Below are 19,929 nucleotides of genomic sequence, written 5' to 3' on the forward strand. Positions count from 1 at the left end.
CCTCAGGGACACATAATTTTAATAATCTCAATTTTCAAAACTTGGTTTTTGGAACTAGAAGCAACCGGTTCTTCAAACTGTTTACTAATTTGAGATAAAACGTAAATCAGAGCTCGGCCTCCTGGATGTGAGAGGACCTGCACCAGGCAGGGAAGAGGCCACATTAGGGAACTCACGTGGTGCCGTTCTGAGGTTTAGATGCATAAAAATGATGGGGAATTGGAGAAGTTAAAATTTTAGCTTTGGTTGTATCATTAATAGGCTTGGTAATTAATGCATGTAGAAAGCTATTGTTCCAGGGACTGGAGTATATAACTGGACATGCTCTGACTTCAGGAGCCCTGAAAGCAATTCCACATTTCTGTCCCAGGATGACTGCAAGGGACCAAGATGGTATCTGAGCCATTGTCCTCCAGGGAGAGAATGCCTGCTGCCCAGGATGCAGATAAAGCATCACCGGTCAGCTGACAAAGGGATGCTCGAAAAATCACCGGACTGCAGCTTTTATATGATTAACCTTTTCCCCTGAATTCCAAACCCTTTACCTACACTTTTCTTCTCCTTACAAAAAGGGTTGGCTTGAGCCCTAGCTGGTTTGGCTGTGGGCTGAAGAGTCCTGGGTTTGATTCTGGTCAAGGGCACATGCCCAGGTTGCGGGCTCGATCCCAAGTAGGGGCGTGCAGGGGGCAGCTGATCAATGATTCTCTCTCATCATTGATGTTTCTATCTCTCTCTCCCTACCTCTCTGAAATCAATAAAAATATATTTTTAAAAGGGTTGGCTTGAAATGAGATGTAAGACAGTATTTTTAGGGTACATAACCTGCCCATCTTCTCAGATCGCTGGCCATCTGAATAAAGCGCTCATAAAGATTCAATCCTTGCCTCTACTTACTGGTTCTGATAGTGACAGGTAGCACGAATGCCAACTTTTCCGGTTTCAAAAATATCTCCTCAATTAGAAGCACCTCAGTTATAAGATGGGCCCTTTTATTCCTGAACTTGACTCCAGAAGAGCAAATGTTCCAGTTTTCTGAAGTACAAAAGACTTCTTTAAGTGCAAAGCCCGGATTCTACACTAAAGAGCAGTGCTTCTCAAACATTAATGTGCAACTGAATCAAGGACTTGTTAAAATGCAGATTTTGATTCACTAGGTTTGGGGTGATGTCCAGGATTTGCATTTCTAATAAAATCCCAGATAAAGTGGATGGTACTGATTCATGGACCAACTTGAGTGCAAGGATATATAGGGCATACACTTGTAGCTTCCCAGACTTTCCCATCTAGTGGGGGAAAACTTGTAAGTAAACATGTAACCATAGTATTTTTCTTTGTCATTCCTACCTACTGATTATCTAATATGGCGATAGTAAGTATTTATTTTATTATTTCTTAATTATAACTTCTTTTCATGAATATGTTGACATAAAATGATCCCATAGAAAAATATACACAAGATAAATATTATGAACAGTTTCACTTAAAAAAGAAGAAAATCAATTATGAAAAAATTAAATTGTACATTACAAGCTTCCCAACTGAAATAATTAAAAGTGTTTCAGTAAACAAAGAAGAAATAAACTCTTCCTACACCCATCCAATTATTCCATTGAAGTTTTTTGGACGAAGTCAACATTAACCAACAGTGTTCATTTTATCTCTATTTATATCTCCTGTTTTAAACAACCAGCTGAGTTAAAATATAGGGATTTCCTAGTCATTCAATAAATATTTATTGAGTATCAACAATGTGTTAGGCACTGGGCTGGGTGCAGAGGACAGAGAATGAATGAATGGGGAGAGACAAGTAATAAACAAGTAAATAATTCATTGGAAATAGAAACATCCAGCACTACTTTGCCAGGCATGTGAGCCCCTCTGGAAACAGATTCTCCAGCCCCAAGCCTTCAGGTGACTGCAGCCCTGGCTGAGGCCTTGACGGTCATCTACTGAGAGACACAAGCCAGACCACCCAGCCTGGCCATTCTTGAGTTATTGAGCCACAGACACTGTGTGAAACAATAAATGTTGGTTGTTGTAAGCCACTAAGGCTTGGGGTGACTTGTTATGCAACCATGAACAACTACTACAGAAAGAAGTGAGTGAGAGGTAAGAACACACCTATTTAATGAGGGTGGTCGGGAAAGCCTTCTTTAAGAAGAAGACATCTGCCCAGCTGGTGTGGCTCAGTGGTTTAGCATCGACCCATGAACCAAGAGGTCTCTGGTTCCATTCCTGGTCTGGGCACATGCCTGGGTTGTGGGTTTGATCGCCAGCAGGGGGCATGCAGGAGACATCTGATTGATGTTTCTCTCTCAGTGATGTTTCTATCTCTCCCTCCTCCTTCCCCTTTTTTCTAAAAAAATCAATAAAAACATATTTAAAAAGAGAAAAGAAGACATTTAAGTTGAGACAGATAAAATAGAGTCAGCCCTGAGCAGAAGGTGGTTCTTTGGTGGCAAGATGAAGAGCACTCCAGAACAAGGGCACCAAGTGAAGGTCCTGAACAGTAGACGGGGGCAGTGTTGCCAGAGCTTTCCGACAGGAAAGGGGGAAAGATGCCGTCACAGAGGTGGTCTTAGCCATACCAGGCAGGGCCTCTTGTAGAGAATTTAAATTATTCTCAACACACTGGGAATCCTTTCATGAGTCTTTAGCAGAAGACTAACGTGAAGCCCTCTGTTTTAAAAACCTCCGTGGGGCTGCCGTATGGGAAAGGAATACTTATGCCAGGCCTGCTACCTACTCTTCAGTCCTTCAGAGGCTCAGATAAGCATGATCAGGAAAGGCTAAAAAGTATGAGGAATGGCATGAGTGTGTCATTACGATAACTACTACTGTTGCTGTTATTCCAGACTCAGGCCTGGCGTGGCCTCGGGAGTGCTGCAGGGGAAGAAACAAGTGGAGGGGAGAGCAGCAGGATCTCTGGTTTCACAGGACCTCATAGCCTTTCCTGAGGCAGCCTCCGAACCGCACTGCACCCAGTCCCAAGCATAGACGGGGTGTATACTTGCTAATCCTACAATGTTGATGAGGAACAAGAACGAATTTGCAGTACAAATATTTACTTTTGGGTACAGGTATGACTTTTAAAAATATATAAACTTAATTTTCATTATGTAAGTAATGCTCATTGTAGAAAAATTCTCACTTATTTTGCAGGTAATGTGTATTGCAGAAATTTTCAAGAACAAATATGTAAAAGAGAAGAAACTGAAATTACCAGTTACCCCAATTACTCCAAGGTAAGTACTGCTTTCAACTTCCTTTTGGTAAGTATCCTCCTAGTATCCCTAGGCCTATATTTGGAATATATACTGGTTACAACTAAGATTTTTTTAAAAACTTTTTCTCCTCCATTATAAAAACCATAAATGCTTACTTTAGGCTGTTTGAAAAATACAGAAGGAATAAAAACACTAGCACCAATAATATGACATCTATCTCTTTCTTTCTGAGAATCTAAAGGTAGCTGAAACTCACTCAAGTCTGCAGCTGTCGCTCTGAGCTGCCATTTTACAAATATTCACTTCCTTAATTTCAGCCTACCTCCTGAGCTCATTAAGAAAGGAAAACAGAAGTTGAGGACTGTTCATTGCATAGAGGATTTGGAATATCTGTATACCTCACTTTGAGATAAATAAGTTTTTTTGGGGGGTGGGGGATAAGAGACTCAAATTCTGCTAACAACAGCTCTCTGTAATATATTATAGGGGCAGTGCTTGAAGAAATGGATAAACTTCGAGTCATTCACACAATGAGAATGCGCAAACTGAATTTTCAACCTCAAAACAAAACCTGTCTGGTGAAGTATATTAAATTCTGGTTATCTGGTTGCCTACATTTCTCCCAATGTATTTTCAATGACCTAAATCCAAGTTTGAAGTAAAAGTTCATCCCTTCCTGGACATCAGCCATTCTTATTTTCATATGCTTCCCTGGACTTGCCTGCAAAGTCTGTTGTTGCTATCCCAGGCATCACCCAGAACCACAAGTGCTGTGAGCCCAGAGAAATGCAAATCTCACTGATAATTTTGAATATTTTATCCAACAACTAGAAGCCATTTACTTAATGGAAAGTATTACAATGCATGATGCCATTCCAATCAAGGCTTAATTCATTTGCAGGCAGACTTTCAAGAGCTTGAACCTGCATTTTGCTTATAAAAGGAGCCACTCCACAGTTAAATTTCACAGGAATTTAAACCATCCATCCACTGCCAACCTGATCTAGTTTTACTCCTCTGATGCTACGGTTACCTTTTCGGATTCATTGGAAACATTTTTAGCCAACAGGTCCAACAGAGACTGATCTTGATGTACCTGAACTCTGAAAAGCCTCGGTGGAGGCTGGGCCTGGATTGCATTATAGTATGGCAACCCGAGATGACTTTGGGGTATGGGGAACAGGGGGAAGCAATGATCAAATAGGGTTTCATTTACACCTTTGCTTGTAATTTAGATGTCTTGTCTAGATTAAAGCCATTAGTGGGCACAAATGGAGAAAATGTGTTTGAGTGTGATATGGTTTGAATTTCTACTATCTAACTATGAATCAAAACCAGGAACAAGAGTAATATGGGCATACAGAAGCAGCCAGAGAGAACCAAGACTGTTTGGTTAAAGGTTATATCTGGTTTCATAATAAAGGGGAAGCTAGGACATATAATAGGAATCACTATATATTATTTATGTATAGTTAGGGTGCTATATTAAATTTACAATGAATTTTCTATGGTTCTCGCCATAGAGTATGGATTCAGTCATTTTCAAGACTCATTTAGTAATTTTTATAAATTCTCATGCTAATGAACCCCTTCAAGTATTGTTAAATATAAGCTGTCTGAACTGGGGTGGATTACATCAGATTAGAGTCAATAGTCTATAAATGGTCCTTCTTTTCAGAATTCTGTCTCAATGAGGTCTGTTTCTATAATGAAATGGAAATCTTATTCCCCCAGAATTTCCTGTAAGAAGAATTTCTTTTTTATTGAATTTATTGGGGTGACATTGGTTAAAATTATATAGGTTTCAGGTGTACAATTCTATCATATGTCATTGGTATATTGTATTGTGTGTATACACCCCAAATAAAGTCTCTTTACATCACTACTTATTCCCCTGTACCCTTTTCTACTCGCCCTCCCTTTCCCTCTGGTAACCACCATACTGTTGTCTGTGTCTATGAGTTTGTTTTTGGCTTAATCCCTTCGCTTTTTCACCCAGCTCTGAAACCCCCCTCCCCTCTGACAGCTGTCCGTCTGTTACTCTACCTATGAGTCTGTCTTTATTTTGTTTGTTAGTTTATTTTGTTCATTAGATTCCACATATGAGTGAAATCACATGGTAGTTGTCTTTCTCTGACTGTCTTATTTCACTTAGCATAATGCTCTTCAGGTCCACCCATGCTATTGCAAAAGGTAAGAGTTCCTTTTTTATGGCCAAGTAGTATTCCATTGTGTAAATGTACCACAGCTTTTTGATCCACTTACCCACTGATGGACACTTGGACGGCTTCCAAATCTTGGCTATTATACATAATGCTGCAGTGAACATAGGGGTATACATATTTGAAAGGAATACTTTGATAAACCACTTAATGTGGAAGTGTGAGATGCTAAGGACATGTCTAGTAATAAAAGATGGTTTCTACACTACAACATACAATATTAGCAAAGGAATCTGCATCCCTCCTAAGAAGCAGAAGGAAATAGAGAAGAGTGAGCACTGCTGGGAGAACAGTGTGGACCACAGAGAGAAAAGCCTGAGTTCTGGGCCAGGGGAGGGTCTTGAGAGGGTGGAAGTATCTAATATGGACTCTGATGCCCCTCCTTGCTTAAAAAGAGGTGAATGAGAGTGTGTGAGTGTGCACGTGTGTGTGTGTGTGTGTGTGTGTGTGTGTAGGGGGTGATTTACATCTGATAAAAATCTCCTCTGTCCTCATCTTTCACGAAAATCCACATTGCTCACCAGCTTATTTGTGAACATAGATTCTTCTGAGTTCCATTTCTGGGTAACAGTGGGGGGCACAGAGATGGCACAAACAAACACTGACACTGAAGGGAAAGAGGCATTGACATTTGGGTTATTATAGTACTACTACTAATAATTACTATATTTTAGTATGAAACAGTATATTGATGTCTGTAAACAAGAAATACAATCTAGCAACTAACAAATGATTCTTTTTCCCAATCCTATATAATAAAAGGCTAATATGCAAATAGACTGAACAGCAGAACAACTGAACAACTGGTCACTATGATGTGCACTGACCACAGAGGGTGTGAGGGGAACAGTGGGCGTCAGCCACGGAGGGATGGTGGAGGAGAGCGGGGGTGCCGGACCAAGGCGGGGCACTGGTTAATGTCATCGGTTTGAGCCTCTGCTGATTACTGAAAATTCTTTTCTCCCGTGTGCCATGGTCCCACCCGGCACTCACACCCACTGCCAGCATTCAGCGCTGGCCCTGAGTGTCGAGCAATCAGGCCCCTATCGCCACTCCCCCTGCTCCTGAGGGGCAATTGGGGCAGCAGCGGGAGTGGGGTTGCCAGGAGACAGGGGACTGGGGGCCGCAGCGGGAGGGGCGGGGGGGGCGACGCAGAGGATGGGCTGAGACCCGCCCCTGTGCCCACCGCAGCCTCGCAGCCCACAATTCCTTTCAAGGTTCATGAATTTGTGCACTGGGCCCCTAGTAGAAGTATAATTGACACCATAATTCATAGATCTAATAATCCTTTTCTGCCTTAGTCACTGGCAAGTTTACTTCTTCTGGTGTTTCTGTGAATGCTATTCTTACCAATAAGCAGTGCCTGCCTGCCCCCCTCCCCCCAACACACACACACACACACACACACACACAGAAACAACTGGCACAAGTGATAGTTGGGGGAGGGGTGGAGAGGGTCAGGCTTGAAAGAGGAGCTGGCCATCTAAGGATTAGTTGAGATGATACAGATAAGGCCCTTCCATCGCATCCCAACGTACAGTAAACACTTAACAAATGTGACCAACTATTATTAATAGTAATAGGAACACATTAGTCCTTCTGCCTGCTTCTGTCTCTAGGGAAGGTGTTGCCATGGCACAAGGACAATTACCTCAAAGACCCAAGAGAGACAGGAATAGGGTAGAGATTACTCCTCTACGTCCGAAGATTCAACAGAAACGTTAAGGTGGGGTCCACCTCTCTCACTACTAACTCTTTTTTCCCCTCCCTTTAAGTGTGACTGAAGAAAGCCTGCAGCATTCCTGGCAATTAGATTGAGGACTCTCAGTTCCAAATGCATTTTTGATAGATGCATCTAACTGCATCTAAGTGGTAGGAGCATTTCTCTCAGCATTTAATGCTAATCGTCTCTGTCATCTAGGCATAAATAACTACACAATCATGTCAGGAGGCCCAACATAAATCCACTAGGGGTTTTAATCACTCTCCAGTGAGTGTGTCTTATACAAAATCAGAGCATGAAAACCCAACCAGTGAGTATGTGTGTGTGTGTGTGTGTGTGTGTGTCGTGTGTGTGTGTGTGTGTGTGTGTGTATGTGTGAGTGAGTGATAGCCCCAGCCCAGCCAGGGTATCCTTTCTGTACTATGGAGGAATAAGATCAGAATCCACACCCAGTTCAGGGTGTGACAGCCCTGCACCATGTAGGCATGGTCAGGAGAGGGATGATCTTATGTTGGCATTGCTTGCATCACTGTTTCTTCTTCTGAGGGCACATAAATGATGGTTACAAGCTTAAGCTGCAGAGTCCAACAAAGCTGGGTTCAAATCTCAGCCTGCTGCATCCTCACTGTTTGATCCCAGGCAATCTCCCTGATCCTCAAGCTCCTAATCTGTAGGGGATCATAAGCATACATATGGCATAGGTTGTTGTAAGGATTAAGCAAGATCATCTATGCAAAGCACATTATGTAGTATACAGTAGGTGCTCAATAAATACTAGCAACACCAAGAGAAATGCAGAGGGCGTCCCCATCTCTGCTGCAAGGCACAGGCTGTTCGGAGGGTCCAAGTGTCCTTTCCCCACCCAGGACTTATATCTCCCATCTGTGCCAAAGAGTGAGCATAATGAACAAACTGCTATAGATCTCACAAATTCAAAACCAAACCCCTACAAGTTCATTTTATGTATAACTTTTATAAATTGAGGCTCAGATAATCCAGTCTCAGAGGGCTATCCATTTCAAAGAAACAGCCCAGCAACCAAAGTGAATCAAATCCCTTATTTAGGTTTCTCAGATTCTATCAAAGGTTGACTCAAATAAAAAACACTGACATACTTCTTAATGCAGCATTGCTTTCCTTCTAAACTCTATTCCACTATTTAGCGGCACTGGAACTTCTCTCATCAATGCCCCAGAACTCTGCAAACACTAGTGGCTTCACTGTTTCTCAATCCCCTCGCCCGCCCCTCTTCCCCAACTAACTTTGTATTATACAGATCAGCTGTGCCTCTCTCCTAGCCAGCAGGACGGTCTCCTACTTAGAAGTGGGCAGCAGAGGTAAAATGAGTGAGCTGATCTTTAGCGATCATGGGGAAGGGACAGCACTACAGACTCATATAAATGAATGGTTTTTGACTCTGAACATGCAAAATGCAAGAACACTTCACTGAACCTTTCTCCTTCGTCATTCTTAATTCATTACTTTACTTGCAAATACAAAAATGCAAAGATAAAAAGTCTTACCAAATTAGAAATGTATGTCTCCTATCTCTCCTTTGCCTTGTCTTAAAAAAAATGACAAGGTCATTAAGTTGTTAATAATAGCGAACTCTACTCTTAAAGCTGCGCTGAGACAAGTCATTGGAAGGATGGAAAAGAAACGACAAGGAACGATTAGGTGCTGCCAAGTAGCTGATCTGTTTTTATAAAATACTTCAGACATAAATGGCATTTGTGTGATGTGGAGGAGGCTCTGCCCCTCCCCCCTCCCACACACACAAAGAGGGCAGAGACAGGCACAGTACGTGGTGACTGGCAGGTACCTAGATATGGGGCCACTGCCCTCTAGTGTGTACTCTAAAACTTGCAAACCCCTTTAACCTGGTTAATCAGAGATCCCAAAGACAGTAGAAAACAGAATAAAACATGAACCCCCGTGGAACTACCAAACAGAATCATTTTAAAATAATTTAAATCATTAAGAGAGTGCGATCTAATGGCTTCGCACACCTCACTATCTGTTGGGGCCCACACTCCCATCAGGCCATAAAAAGTGATTTGTTGTTTCAGTTGCACAGATTGCCAAAAGGACAGGAGAGATATTAAACATATTTAACAACTTGGTGTGGCACAGCCACTGGCATTCAGAACAGATGCCCACAAGCTGCCAGCTGGCAGCAGTTCTGGGGGCACCTCCAGAGCCAGCATTCACCCCTTAAAGGCGGATTCAGTTGGAGGCTGGGGGTTCCTGGGAGACAGGGTTAGGTACCCAGGAGAAGAGGGGGCCTGGTACAGAAGAACATCAATATTGTAACAAACAGTCATCTGTACTGCGGTGCTGTGGCTGAGCATTAGCTCCTCAGAGGGAATCAGAGGACATGAGACCAGCAACCCAGCACCACCGGGCACCGTGGAAGAGTGACCCAGAGTCGAACAGCAGAGCTCCTACGGAGAGGGTGCGGGCCCTCATTTCCCACCAGCAGCGGTTCCTTCTCTTGCCAACAAGGAGGGACATGCCCCTAGTCCAGGGAAAGGTCGTGGTGGGGTGTCAGGAAACCCACCTTTTAGTCTCAGTTTTCCTGCTTCTCCCTATGTGACATTAGGCGGACATTTTATGATCTGGGCTTCCATGTGCCCATTTTTTTAAAAAAATAGCCGGGTTAGACAAAGGTTTTTTTTAAGGACCCTTTCATCTTTAGGTAGGAATTGCTGTCCTTTTTCATGATCTGGTATTTCCAAATGAATTCTACCTACAAGATTATTCAGCATAATATTTAATGACAACACCTTAGAGACAGCTGCTAGCTCATAAAAAGGTGCTCAGTAAATGTCTTGAAGGGTGCCTGAGCAATCTTCAGAATTTTTATAGTTTGTATTTCCAAATTCTCCCCCAAATGTATCCACTTGTAAGGAACTCTCAAGATCTGTTTCTGATAATTAGATGAGGAAAATAGCACTGGCAACCACTACTGTTTATTGAGCGTCCAATTGCACCAGGCATTGGATTAAGCACTTTCTATGCATTATCTTGTTTAAGTCCCATGACAACCATATGAAGGATGCGTTATTATCCCTGTTTTATGAGAAGAGGCTGAAAAAGGTTACATGACTTGTCCAAAGTCAGACAAAAGAACATAAACATAGTGCATGTCTCTCAAATCCACAACCTTAGTTACTCTGCTAGAGGGCTTCACACATGCCAAGATTCCCACTAGTTAATGGAGAAATGTGAAAGGCAAAAAATAAATGTGAATTCTTTCATGAAGTTATTTTGTTCTCATTTATTTACTTACTGAGAGATTCCTAACTACCTTTAGTGCCATCATTTCATGAAATGATGGGGATATTAGATAATGGGTAGATTGGCTTTTGATTTTTGTCAATATAAAGAACTGGCAAGTTTCAATCTTTTGAAATGTTACCGGTCCATGAAATTGCAATATCTGGAAGCCATTGTTCTCTTGTTGTACAAACATCTGTTGTACAGGTATTACATTCATTGCCAAGATTAAAAGCTTCTGAAGAATGACATGTCTGCCTTTTGTATGTCTGATTGATGATACTTTTATCTCTTCACAATCTGATTAGATTATAGGGGAGAAGGGAGAGGATTCCTCTGACCATCATATAAATTATTCGGTCCTTCCATTTGTGACAGACATGGAGGAAGCAGAAGCTTCACAGGGGAAAAAGCAAGAGTAAGCTCGGATTCTGCTAAACAAGAACAGAGAACCTATCCAGAAAACAAACAAACAAATAGAAAAAACTCAATCCTTTAAAAAAAGAACATGTAGTTTCAGATTTTACATTAATAATAGCAATAATAGTATCAGCAACAATCAATCCTTTGTCTTCATTTTTACAAATAAAGAAAAATTATGGTCAAATTTAAAGTTCTTCCCCAAAAGAGAATTGTGATTTCAGAAGGATGTTAGAACTTAATCTCAAATTTATGACTGAAGAGTATTTTGGAGATTAAAAAGTACTGGTGAAGACTTTGTAATAACTCAGTCTTTCTGAAGTTGGGCAAGTGGTTAAACCCAAAAGAAAGTGCTTATCTATCTTACCACTATCACACACATTTCCTTATTTATTTGCACACATTTTGAAGATTTTTCTGTATTGGCTGAAATGTGTATATTTGAATTGTCCCCTGAAGTAATATAACTATGAATTCTGTATCAAATAAAGTTTAATTAATAATGAATATGTGAATAATTATGATCATATAGATTTGCATGATAATAGACACTATTTTAATTCAAATTCCAACACCCAGATGTTATAGCCTAGAGAAAATAAAGCTGGTTGGGCTATTGGATAAACAGAGTTGCAAAACTTGCTATATCTGTTTTTTTTAATTCACTTACTTTTATTGCCATAACTCCTAACTATCTTTGCTTTCCTTCTTTAAAAATGTAAATCACTTTTTCAAAAACAACAACAACACTGTAAATGCAAAATTAAATCAGAAAATGGCCACGTTGAAGCCAGATTGTCCAAAGGATTCTAGAGGAAGCTGGCCTTGAGCAGCAGGTTGCAGAAGGCAGACACTGCTACCTTCACCTGCAGGTGCCAGCTTCTCCTGCAGGTCACCCACAGCATCGAGGGAGGAATGAGGCAAGGTCATCATTTCAAATGTTCGAAAAAAATTCATGGAACAGTGCACTTCCCCAGAGATAGCTGGCATTTAAGGTGACTAACAACACAAAGCCAAATGCATGCCTCTCTCTAGCTAACCAAATTTGTGTGTTTATTGAAATTCAGCTTTAATCACTTGGAAGTGGCAATTTGGAATACTGAAACTTTTTTATCAACACCATATTCTACAACCCTCTGTAGCCACTCTGAAAAATGCAATATTTTGTTTGTACTGTCCCATCTCTATGAAAATCTAAAGGCTGATAAGCATGCTGTCTGCTTAATAGTTTCTTGTTCTCAATGCTGAACAGTGCCCAGAAGAGAATGCTCCCAGAACAATCAGCCTTGCTCTGGTCTTAAAGTCAGGATACCTCCTCCTGACCAAAGGTTACAATACTATAATCCCAAGTTTGGCAAGTACTAGCAGTGTAATGATGACAACATCTTAAAATTGCAAAAGGAAAAATGGAAAGTTCCCTATATTAAAGCAATTCAGGGATAGATAAAAAATTGTTGAAGACCCTTTAAATGAGGAAAGATGGGGAGATAAATGACTAACTTTTTGTCAACTTTCTAAACTGTTTCAAATATTTTATATCCTGTGCATGACTTCTTTTATGGTATAATTGATTTCATTAACATCAATTAGTTAATACTTTTTTAAAAATATATTTTATTGATTTTTTACAGAGAGGAAGGGAGAGAGAGATAGAGAGTTAGAAATATCGATGAGAGAGAAACATCGATTAGCCGCCTCTTGCACATCTCCCACTGGGGATGTGCCCGCAACCCAGGTACATGCCCTTGACCGGAATTGAACCCGGGACCCTTGAGTCCGCAGGCTGACGCTCTATCCACTGAGCCAAACCGGTTTCGGCAATTAGTTAATACTTTTATTAATAAAAATTTTTTAAGTTGAGAATGAATACTTTAAAAAGACAAGTAGCATGGCTGAAAGGTTCTATCAAGAAACTGATATTTTAGAGCCCTGGCCAGGTATCTCAGTTGGTTAAAGCATCCTGATACAATGAAGTTGTGCGTTTGATTCCTAGTCAGGGCACATACAGGAATTAACCAATGAGTGCATAAATAAGTGGAACAACAAATCTCTCTCTCTTTCAAATCAATAAATAAAAATTTAAAAAGGAAATGGATATTTTGTTCAGAAATTAGTGTTGTAACTATGGTTTATATTTTATAATATTTAAATATGTCACTACTCAGGTTCCATAATGTTATAGTTTATCCCAGCACCTTCCCTGAAATACAAATCTTGGGAGAGAAAATTATCAGAGAACAGGGTATATCTCTCCCATTGCATCTCCTCTTCACTAACCTAGTGTCTCACATTGCTTTGCTGATAGCTTTCTGAATAAGGCTCAGTTTGTACCAGCAATTTTGTTGCTGCTCTGGGGTGGCCTGGTACTAACTCAACTTAGCCTAGCTGGAACTATGTTTCCCAGAGTTCTCTTTCCTGTGTGGTTCTGTATGGCCATGCAAGACCCTATGTGAAATTCAAAAGGCAGAAGAGAAGTTATATTTTTTATGATCTGAAAGTTGCTTCTCTGTCACTTACCTATGTGGTGAACCAGGCTTGCTCCAACTCTCACTTGGTCTCCTCCTTCAGCTGCTCTTTCCACGTTCAACTCCTGTATTCATTAGTGTTTTCTTTACTTCTCAGTAGGTAACCCCTTGCTACCAGTTAATGAAATTTTGTTACACTTTCCCAGTGTGAATTACTATGTGCTCTCTGTCTCTGAACTAGGCACTGATAAAATGCCTTTTGCTGTTAAAAAAAGAACAGAACTTAATTTTATTAGCTTAGCATTTGCTTTGGAAGGAACATAAATTATTTTTAATGTGAGTATATAAGTGAAGGCATTGCCCAAGTGTGCCATTTAGAGAAGTTATTTGCTTTCTTTGGCCACCTATACAGGGCATTTCTCAAGCTGGGCTCCATGGACCTCTGTGAGCAGACCCTGCATCACCTCTTGCTATGAAACCAAACACCCTAAGCACAATGGATAAAACAACGATCATTTTCTATTTCTCACATTTGACAGGAGGACTCCAACATCACATGACAAATATAAAAAATATAGGAAGGGTGAGGAAGTGGGGCTCAAAATGCACTCTCTCACAAGGTCCAAAGAAGTTATCAAGGATTTGAGAATTTAAACAGAATTTGAGATTTTTAAAAATTTTCAATTCAGTGAGGAAATTAATAATGTAATCACCATCACAGGATTTCAGTGCCTGTATTTGCATTTATGGTCTTGTTCTCACCAAGGGAGCATCTTAAGTGAGTGTGTACAGCATTGTTTGTGGAATTGCAGCTTTAAAAAAACTTATTCAATGCATTCTAATAAACAGTCACCCTCATAGGCTATGTGTTTGTCTTAAGCTTTTCTAGATGCATATACAGAAAAGTGTGCAAACTGTAGGGGTGCAGTTCATGAATTTTAGTAAGCTGAACACCCCTGCCTGAGCTGTGTGCTCAACATTTAAGGGAGTGTTTCTTACACTGGCATCTGGAGAGGCCATCTTGGGCAGCTACATCAGTTCCAACGCTTCGCCCACAATACACAGAGAACCTGGGGGTGGAAAGCTCCGGGGATGAGCTGGCCTCTGACCAGGAGAGATGGGAGAACAAAATGAAATCCAAGAGGTTACTGAAGAGGCCAAGAACCAAGCAGCCACACACAGGTAGGAAACAGCCAACTCCTGTCGTTTTCAACAGTAGGTTTGCTGCAGAAAACTGGTGGGCCATGAAACCTGAATCTGTCACGGCAGGTGCCACTACATTTTGATCAATGTGTTTTGACCAATGCCAACTTTGATAAAAATAAATCTGATGAATTGATTCTTGCTATAGAACCCATATTGCTCTGGCGTGTTTGTTTTGAAAAAGGCTGAGCTGATATAGTATAAAGTCCAACTCGCTGCAAATTATGTGTAACAGCACAGCCCAAGTTCAAGCCCATGCCCGAGAAAGATGTCATATTTACTGATGCTTGCCTAGTCTCCCGAGCAAGCAGGAAGGCAAGATTAGGATAGTTAATGGTTCTCCTTAAACTGAGCAAGAATGTCCTTGAAGGGTGACCAAGTGACAAATAGTGCAATAACTACGGAGGCTTTTACAGATTGTATGAGACATAGTCATACCCTAGTAGTGATTGTGTGTATGTGCGTGTTTTAAATACATTTTAAATTTTATCATAGTGTTAGATTTACAGAAAAGTTGCAAAAATAGGACAGAAAAATTCTCATATACCTCACATCCAGTTTCCCCTATTAACATCTTACATTATAATAATAATAATTATTATTATTTTTGTTAATCCTCATCGAGGATATTTTTTCCATTGATTTTTAGAGAGAGTAGAAGGGAGGGGTAGAGAAAAAGACAGAGAAACATCAATGTAAGAGAAACACACCAATTGGTTGCCTCCTGCACGTGCTCTTGACTGGAATCAAACCCATGACCCTTTAGTCCAAGGGCTGACACTCTAACCACTGAGAAAACCTGCTAGAGAAGCATCTTACATTATTATGGTACTAGTGGCCCAGTGCATGAAATTCATGCACTCAGGGGTGGGGGGGCCCAGCCTGGCCTGTGCCCTGTCACAGTGCGGGAGACCCGCGATCCACTGCCCCAAAGAGTTAGGCCTCTGCAAGCCTCATGTCCCTGGGTCCAGTGCCGGGGGCGGGGACATGAGCCTCACATCCCCAGGGCTGCCCTGGGGGCAGGGACGCAAGCCTCACCCAAGTCCCTGACACTGCAAGTCCCCCCCCACCCGCACCTGCTGCACAAGCAGCCTCCTGCTGATCGGTTGTTATGCGTGAGGGCGTCACAACTATTTGCATATTAGCTCTTTATTATATAGACTAGAGGCCTGGTGCACGAATTCATGCACCAGTGGGGGCCCTCGGCTTGCCCTGCAGGATAGGGTTGAAACTGGCTCTCTGATATCCCCTGAGGGGTCTCGGATTGTGAGAGGGTGCAGGCCAGGCCGGGGGACCCCACAGGTGCACGATCAGGGCTGGGGAGGGACATGGGAGTTTGGCCAGTTGGGGAGGGACCACGGGAAGGCTCCAGGGTGTGTCTGGCCTGTCTTGCTCAGTCCCAATCAGCTGGACCCCAGCAGCAAGCTAACCTACTGGTTGGAGCATCTGGCCCCTGGTGGTCAGTGCATGTCATATCAAGCAGTTGAGCGGCCTTAGCATATCATTAGCATATTACACTTTGATTGGTTGAACATACGACCGGACACTTAGCATATTAGGCTTTTATTATCTAGGATAATTGTCACAATTAATGAACCAATATAGATACATTATTAACTAAAGTCCACAATTTATTCAGCTTTCTTTAGTTTGTACCTAATGTCCCCTTCCTAGGCTCCTCTTAGCTGTGACAGTTTCTCTTTCTCAGACTTTTCTTGCTTTGGATGTCCTTGACAGTTTCAAGGAATACTGGTCAGGTATTTTATAGAATGTTCTTTAATTGGGATTTGTCTAATGATTGTATTTTAATTATTGCTGGAATATGTAAAATTGTTAGTTCCTTCAGACATGTCACCAAAAATGTCTGAATTAGAAAATGCTTCTCAAACACAAAACACCTGAAAACCACTGTTCACGTCAAAACAGACTGTAAATATACACAAGATAAGAGAAGTTGTCAAGATCTTCCACCATTCAAACTTCAGTGTCAAGAAGCAAGTTAGGTTGGATAGCAATCTCAATTTGTCAACTGTCCACATGTCTCCCCAAATAGTCCAGGCCATCAGCCATCCACCCTCATTCCTCAGAACTAACTGAAAAGGAAGACAATAGCTTTTCACCCAGAGGTCATCATGATAATGATTCACCCTAAGATAAAAAGGAAGGTTAAACCAATTAAATTCTAAGTTGTATCATAGTTTTTTTTACAGACAATATTTTAAAAGTACAAGCAGAGACAATAATCAAACTTACTGTCCTCTTTGTTTTTCAAATGAGTAAATACCAAGTTAGGGAACAGAAAGGATTATATCCTATTAATTTGTAATTTCTGGTAACACAGACATATTCTAGTTGTAGAAAAGCTGTTATTGATATTCTAGTAATTAAATCTGTACAAGTTACCAACCAAAAACACTTTAGGAGTCCATTCTGCTCTTAGTAATGAGTAAAGTAACTGACGTAAGTGTTTGGAGCACTTAACGTTATGGGCAATGCTGGAGCCTAAACAATGCTCATTAGGTAAATAAGAGAGACAATACCCAATATGTCCCCTGGAGTTCAACATTAAAATATTTGCACTGGAACACACACAGGCCTAAAGGTGTGTCTGTAAACTAGAAAGCACTCACTGTGTTGGCCAGTTCTAGGTAGCTTCCTCCCACAGAGTCGCTGACATGTGGGGCCTGTGCGAGCAGTTTGTGCAGAGCGGCGGCCTGCTGGTGCACAGAGCTGCTGCCGCACTCGAGAAGCTTCTGTAGGGCCGGCTGACTCTGCAGGTCTGGGCTCTGGAGGTCCCTGGCACCCGAGTCGTATTCCCAGCTCTCCCTGGCCGCTGACAAGGCACCTAGGAGAGGCAGGGGAAATAAAAAAATGCTGCCTTCATTAGCCTGTGGGTGGCCAGTAGGCAATGACTTGGAACCTCCTAACACTTCCATGTGCCAGCAAGTCAGAACACATGTGGCGCCCAGCCTACATGCTAAGCACTTTCCCTTTCAAAGGAACACATGGGGAGCCCAGAGACAAAAGCGGTTGTAGGCAAAGCATTCAGAAATAGCTACCCAATGAGTATGTGCCACCACAAACAGAAATGCTTAGCAAAAAAGCACCAGAGGCCAAGAAAAGGGAATCCGGGTCCGAGCCACATCTGTCTGTGATGGACACAGGGTTACTGTATGAGGAGGCTTCTGACGGTGATTCTTTTTTCTAGCTGAGAAAGAAAGAAGCAAGTGAAAAGATAGAGAGTTAAGATATGGCACCTTATCATACTTTTCTGGTGTCTATGTCCTCTGACCTGGAAGAAGCTACAGGGAGCTAGATTGTATCTGCCAGTTAGGGGTAGCCATGCAGCTGAGCTCTGAGCGACAGGATGTGAAGAGAAGTGGTAAGCATCAGTTCAGGGCTGTTACACCCCCTCGTGTGTGGTCTTCCATGCTCTTGCCTTCAGGCCTTGTTCAGATGGGCCTGGCACCCTGGGACGCCATGTACTACAGATGGGGAAGCCACAGGATGGAAGATGTCAGGGCTCCTGAATTATCTGCTTCATTAGCCTGTGCATGGCCAGTAGGCAACCCACAGGCACCCTCTTTTGACTTTACATGATTAGGAAAGGGAAACTTCTTTTGTGTTTGGTTCACCATGTATTTTCGGTTTGTTTGTGAGAGCAGCGAGTATTACCTTAAATATTACATCAGATTGCAACCTAATAAAATATGCTAATAATTGTAATACAATGGGAAAGTACAATACAAAAGTCAACCCACTTATATACATATATGCATAACCCATGGACACAGACGATAATGCAGCGAAGGTCTGGGGAGGGCCAGGAGAGGGATGGAGGGAGGTTAATGGAGGAAAAAAGGGGACATCTGTAATACTTTCAACAATAAAGATAACTTTTTTAAAAAAGTAGACCTAGAGAAGAGGCATCTAACCCAGCCCCCTGGATAGGGGTGGGGAATATTCAGGAAAGCTTACTGAAGGAGAAAGCCTGATGCTTCAGTCCTCACTTCTGCAAAAAAAAAAGAAGGAAAAAAAAATTAGGTTTTGGGTAAGGCCCGCTTCCTTGTGATGCTCACTAGCAGTTCCTGTGGGCACAGCCAGACAGTGGAGCTTGGAGCACTTGCCCCTCAGCCACAAGAGAGGCTGGGAAATTTGTTTTCTGGCTCCTGCTTTAGGTAGCAGGATTTGTAAGGAGACCTTTCCTGAACACAGGGTCTAAAGGCCTGAGCAGCCAGAAGACATGACAAAGGTGTACACACATCACCATGCTCGGTACTGGGGGTGTAGTAGTGAGTACAGTAAACTGTAGTCCCAGCCTGTGGCATTTTCATTTTGGAGGGTTTTTAAAACATGCCATTTAAAATATATATTTTTATTTTTTATTAGAGGACCAGTGCACAAAATTCATGCACGGGGGAGGGGGGACCGCTCAGCCCACCCTGCATCTTCTCGCAATCCGGGAACCCTCGGGGGATGCCCAATCCCTGCGGACATCCCTCTCGCAATCCGGGACCGCTGGCTCCTAACAGCTTGCCTGCCTGCCTGCTTGATCGCCCCTAACCAGTCTGCCTGCCTGCCTGATGGCCCCTAACCCCTCTGCCTGCCTGCCTAATTGCCCCTAACTCCTCTGCCTACCTGCCTGATTGCCCCTAACCACTCATCTGCCTGCCTGATCACCCCTAACCGCCTCTGCCTCGGCCCCCACCACATGGCTTCATCCGGGAGGTTGTCTGGAAGGACATCCAGAGTGATATCCAGAAGGTCATTTGGCTGTCCGGTCTAATAAGCATGTTACGCTTTTACTGGTATTATTATAGATTATTTTATTTTATTTTTATAATCTTTATTGTTGAAAGTATTATATATGTACCCCTTTTCCTTCCGTTAACACCTTCTACTCAAGCCTCCTGCCCCAGGCCTTCACCACACTATTGTCTGTGTCCATGGATTATGCTGGAAAAGATCTTTAAACTTTATTTCTCAATTACAGTTTACATTCAATAATGTTTTGTAATAGTTTCAGGTGTATAACATAGTGATTAAACAATCATATACTTTACAAAGTGTCCCTAATAAATGACTTTCAATGACAAAAATAAGTGACTCATTGAAAGGATTCAATTTGGATTATGGAAAATGAGAACATATACAGATTACCCTACCATTTACCTGAGTATAATTCCATAGAGCAAACTGCAAATTATGTACAGTAGGTTCTGATGTGAATTTCCTACCCCTCCACCCCTTGTTGGGTATTGATGAAGTGAATCAATTTGCTTTGGAAAAGGGTGTTTGTCTGGGACCACTTCCAATGGTTTCCCTATACTGTCCATGTTTGGCTGATCTTCATCAGTCTGACCCAACACGCTCCCTGTACAGCACTGTAT

General features: G+C 41.9%; 1 protein-coding gene across 1 annotated transcript in view; it reads right to left on the reverse strand.

Annotated features, from left to right (window-relative positions):
• Window positions 1–19,929, reverse strand: part of MCC (MCC regulator of WNT signaling pathway) — a 299,306-nt gene that overhangs the window by 252,345 nt on the left and 27,032 nt on the right. Inside the window, exon 2 of the mRNA XM_070412466.1 lies at window positions 17,170–17,384. Coding sequence (XP_070268567.1) covers window positions 17,170–17,384 — 215 coding nt within the window. The remainder of the gene's footprint in view (window positions 1–17,169; window positions 17,385–19,929) is intronic.

Source organism: Myotis yumanensis, unplaced genomic scaffold (genome assembly GCF_028538775.1).
Source record: "Myotis yumanensis isolate MYYU_CA2020_CCGP unplaced genomic scaffold, mMyoYum1.0.hap1 SCAF_4, whole genome shotgun sequence".
NCBI lineage: Eukaryota > Metazoa > Chordata > Mammalia > Chiroptera > Vespertilionidae > Myotis > Myotis yumanensis.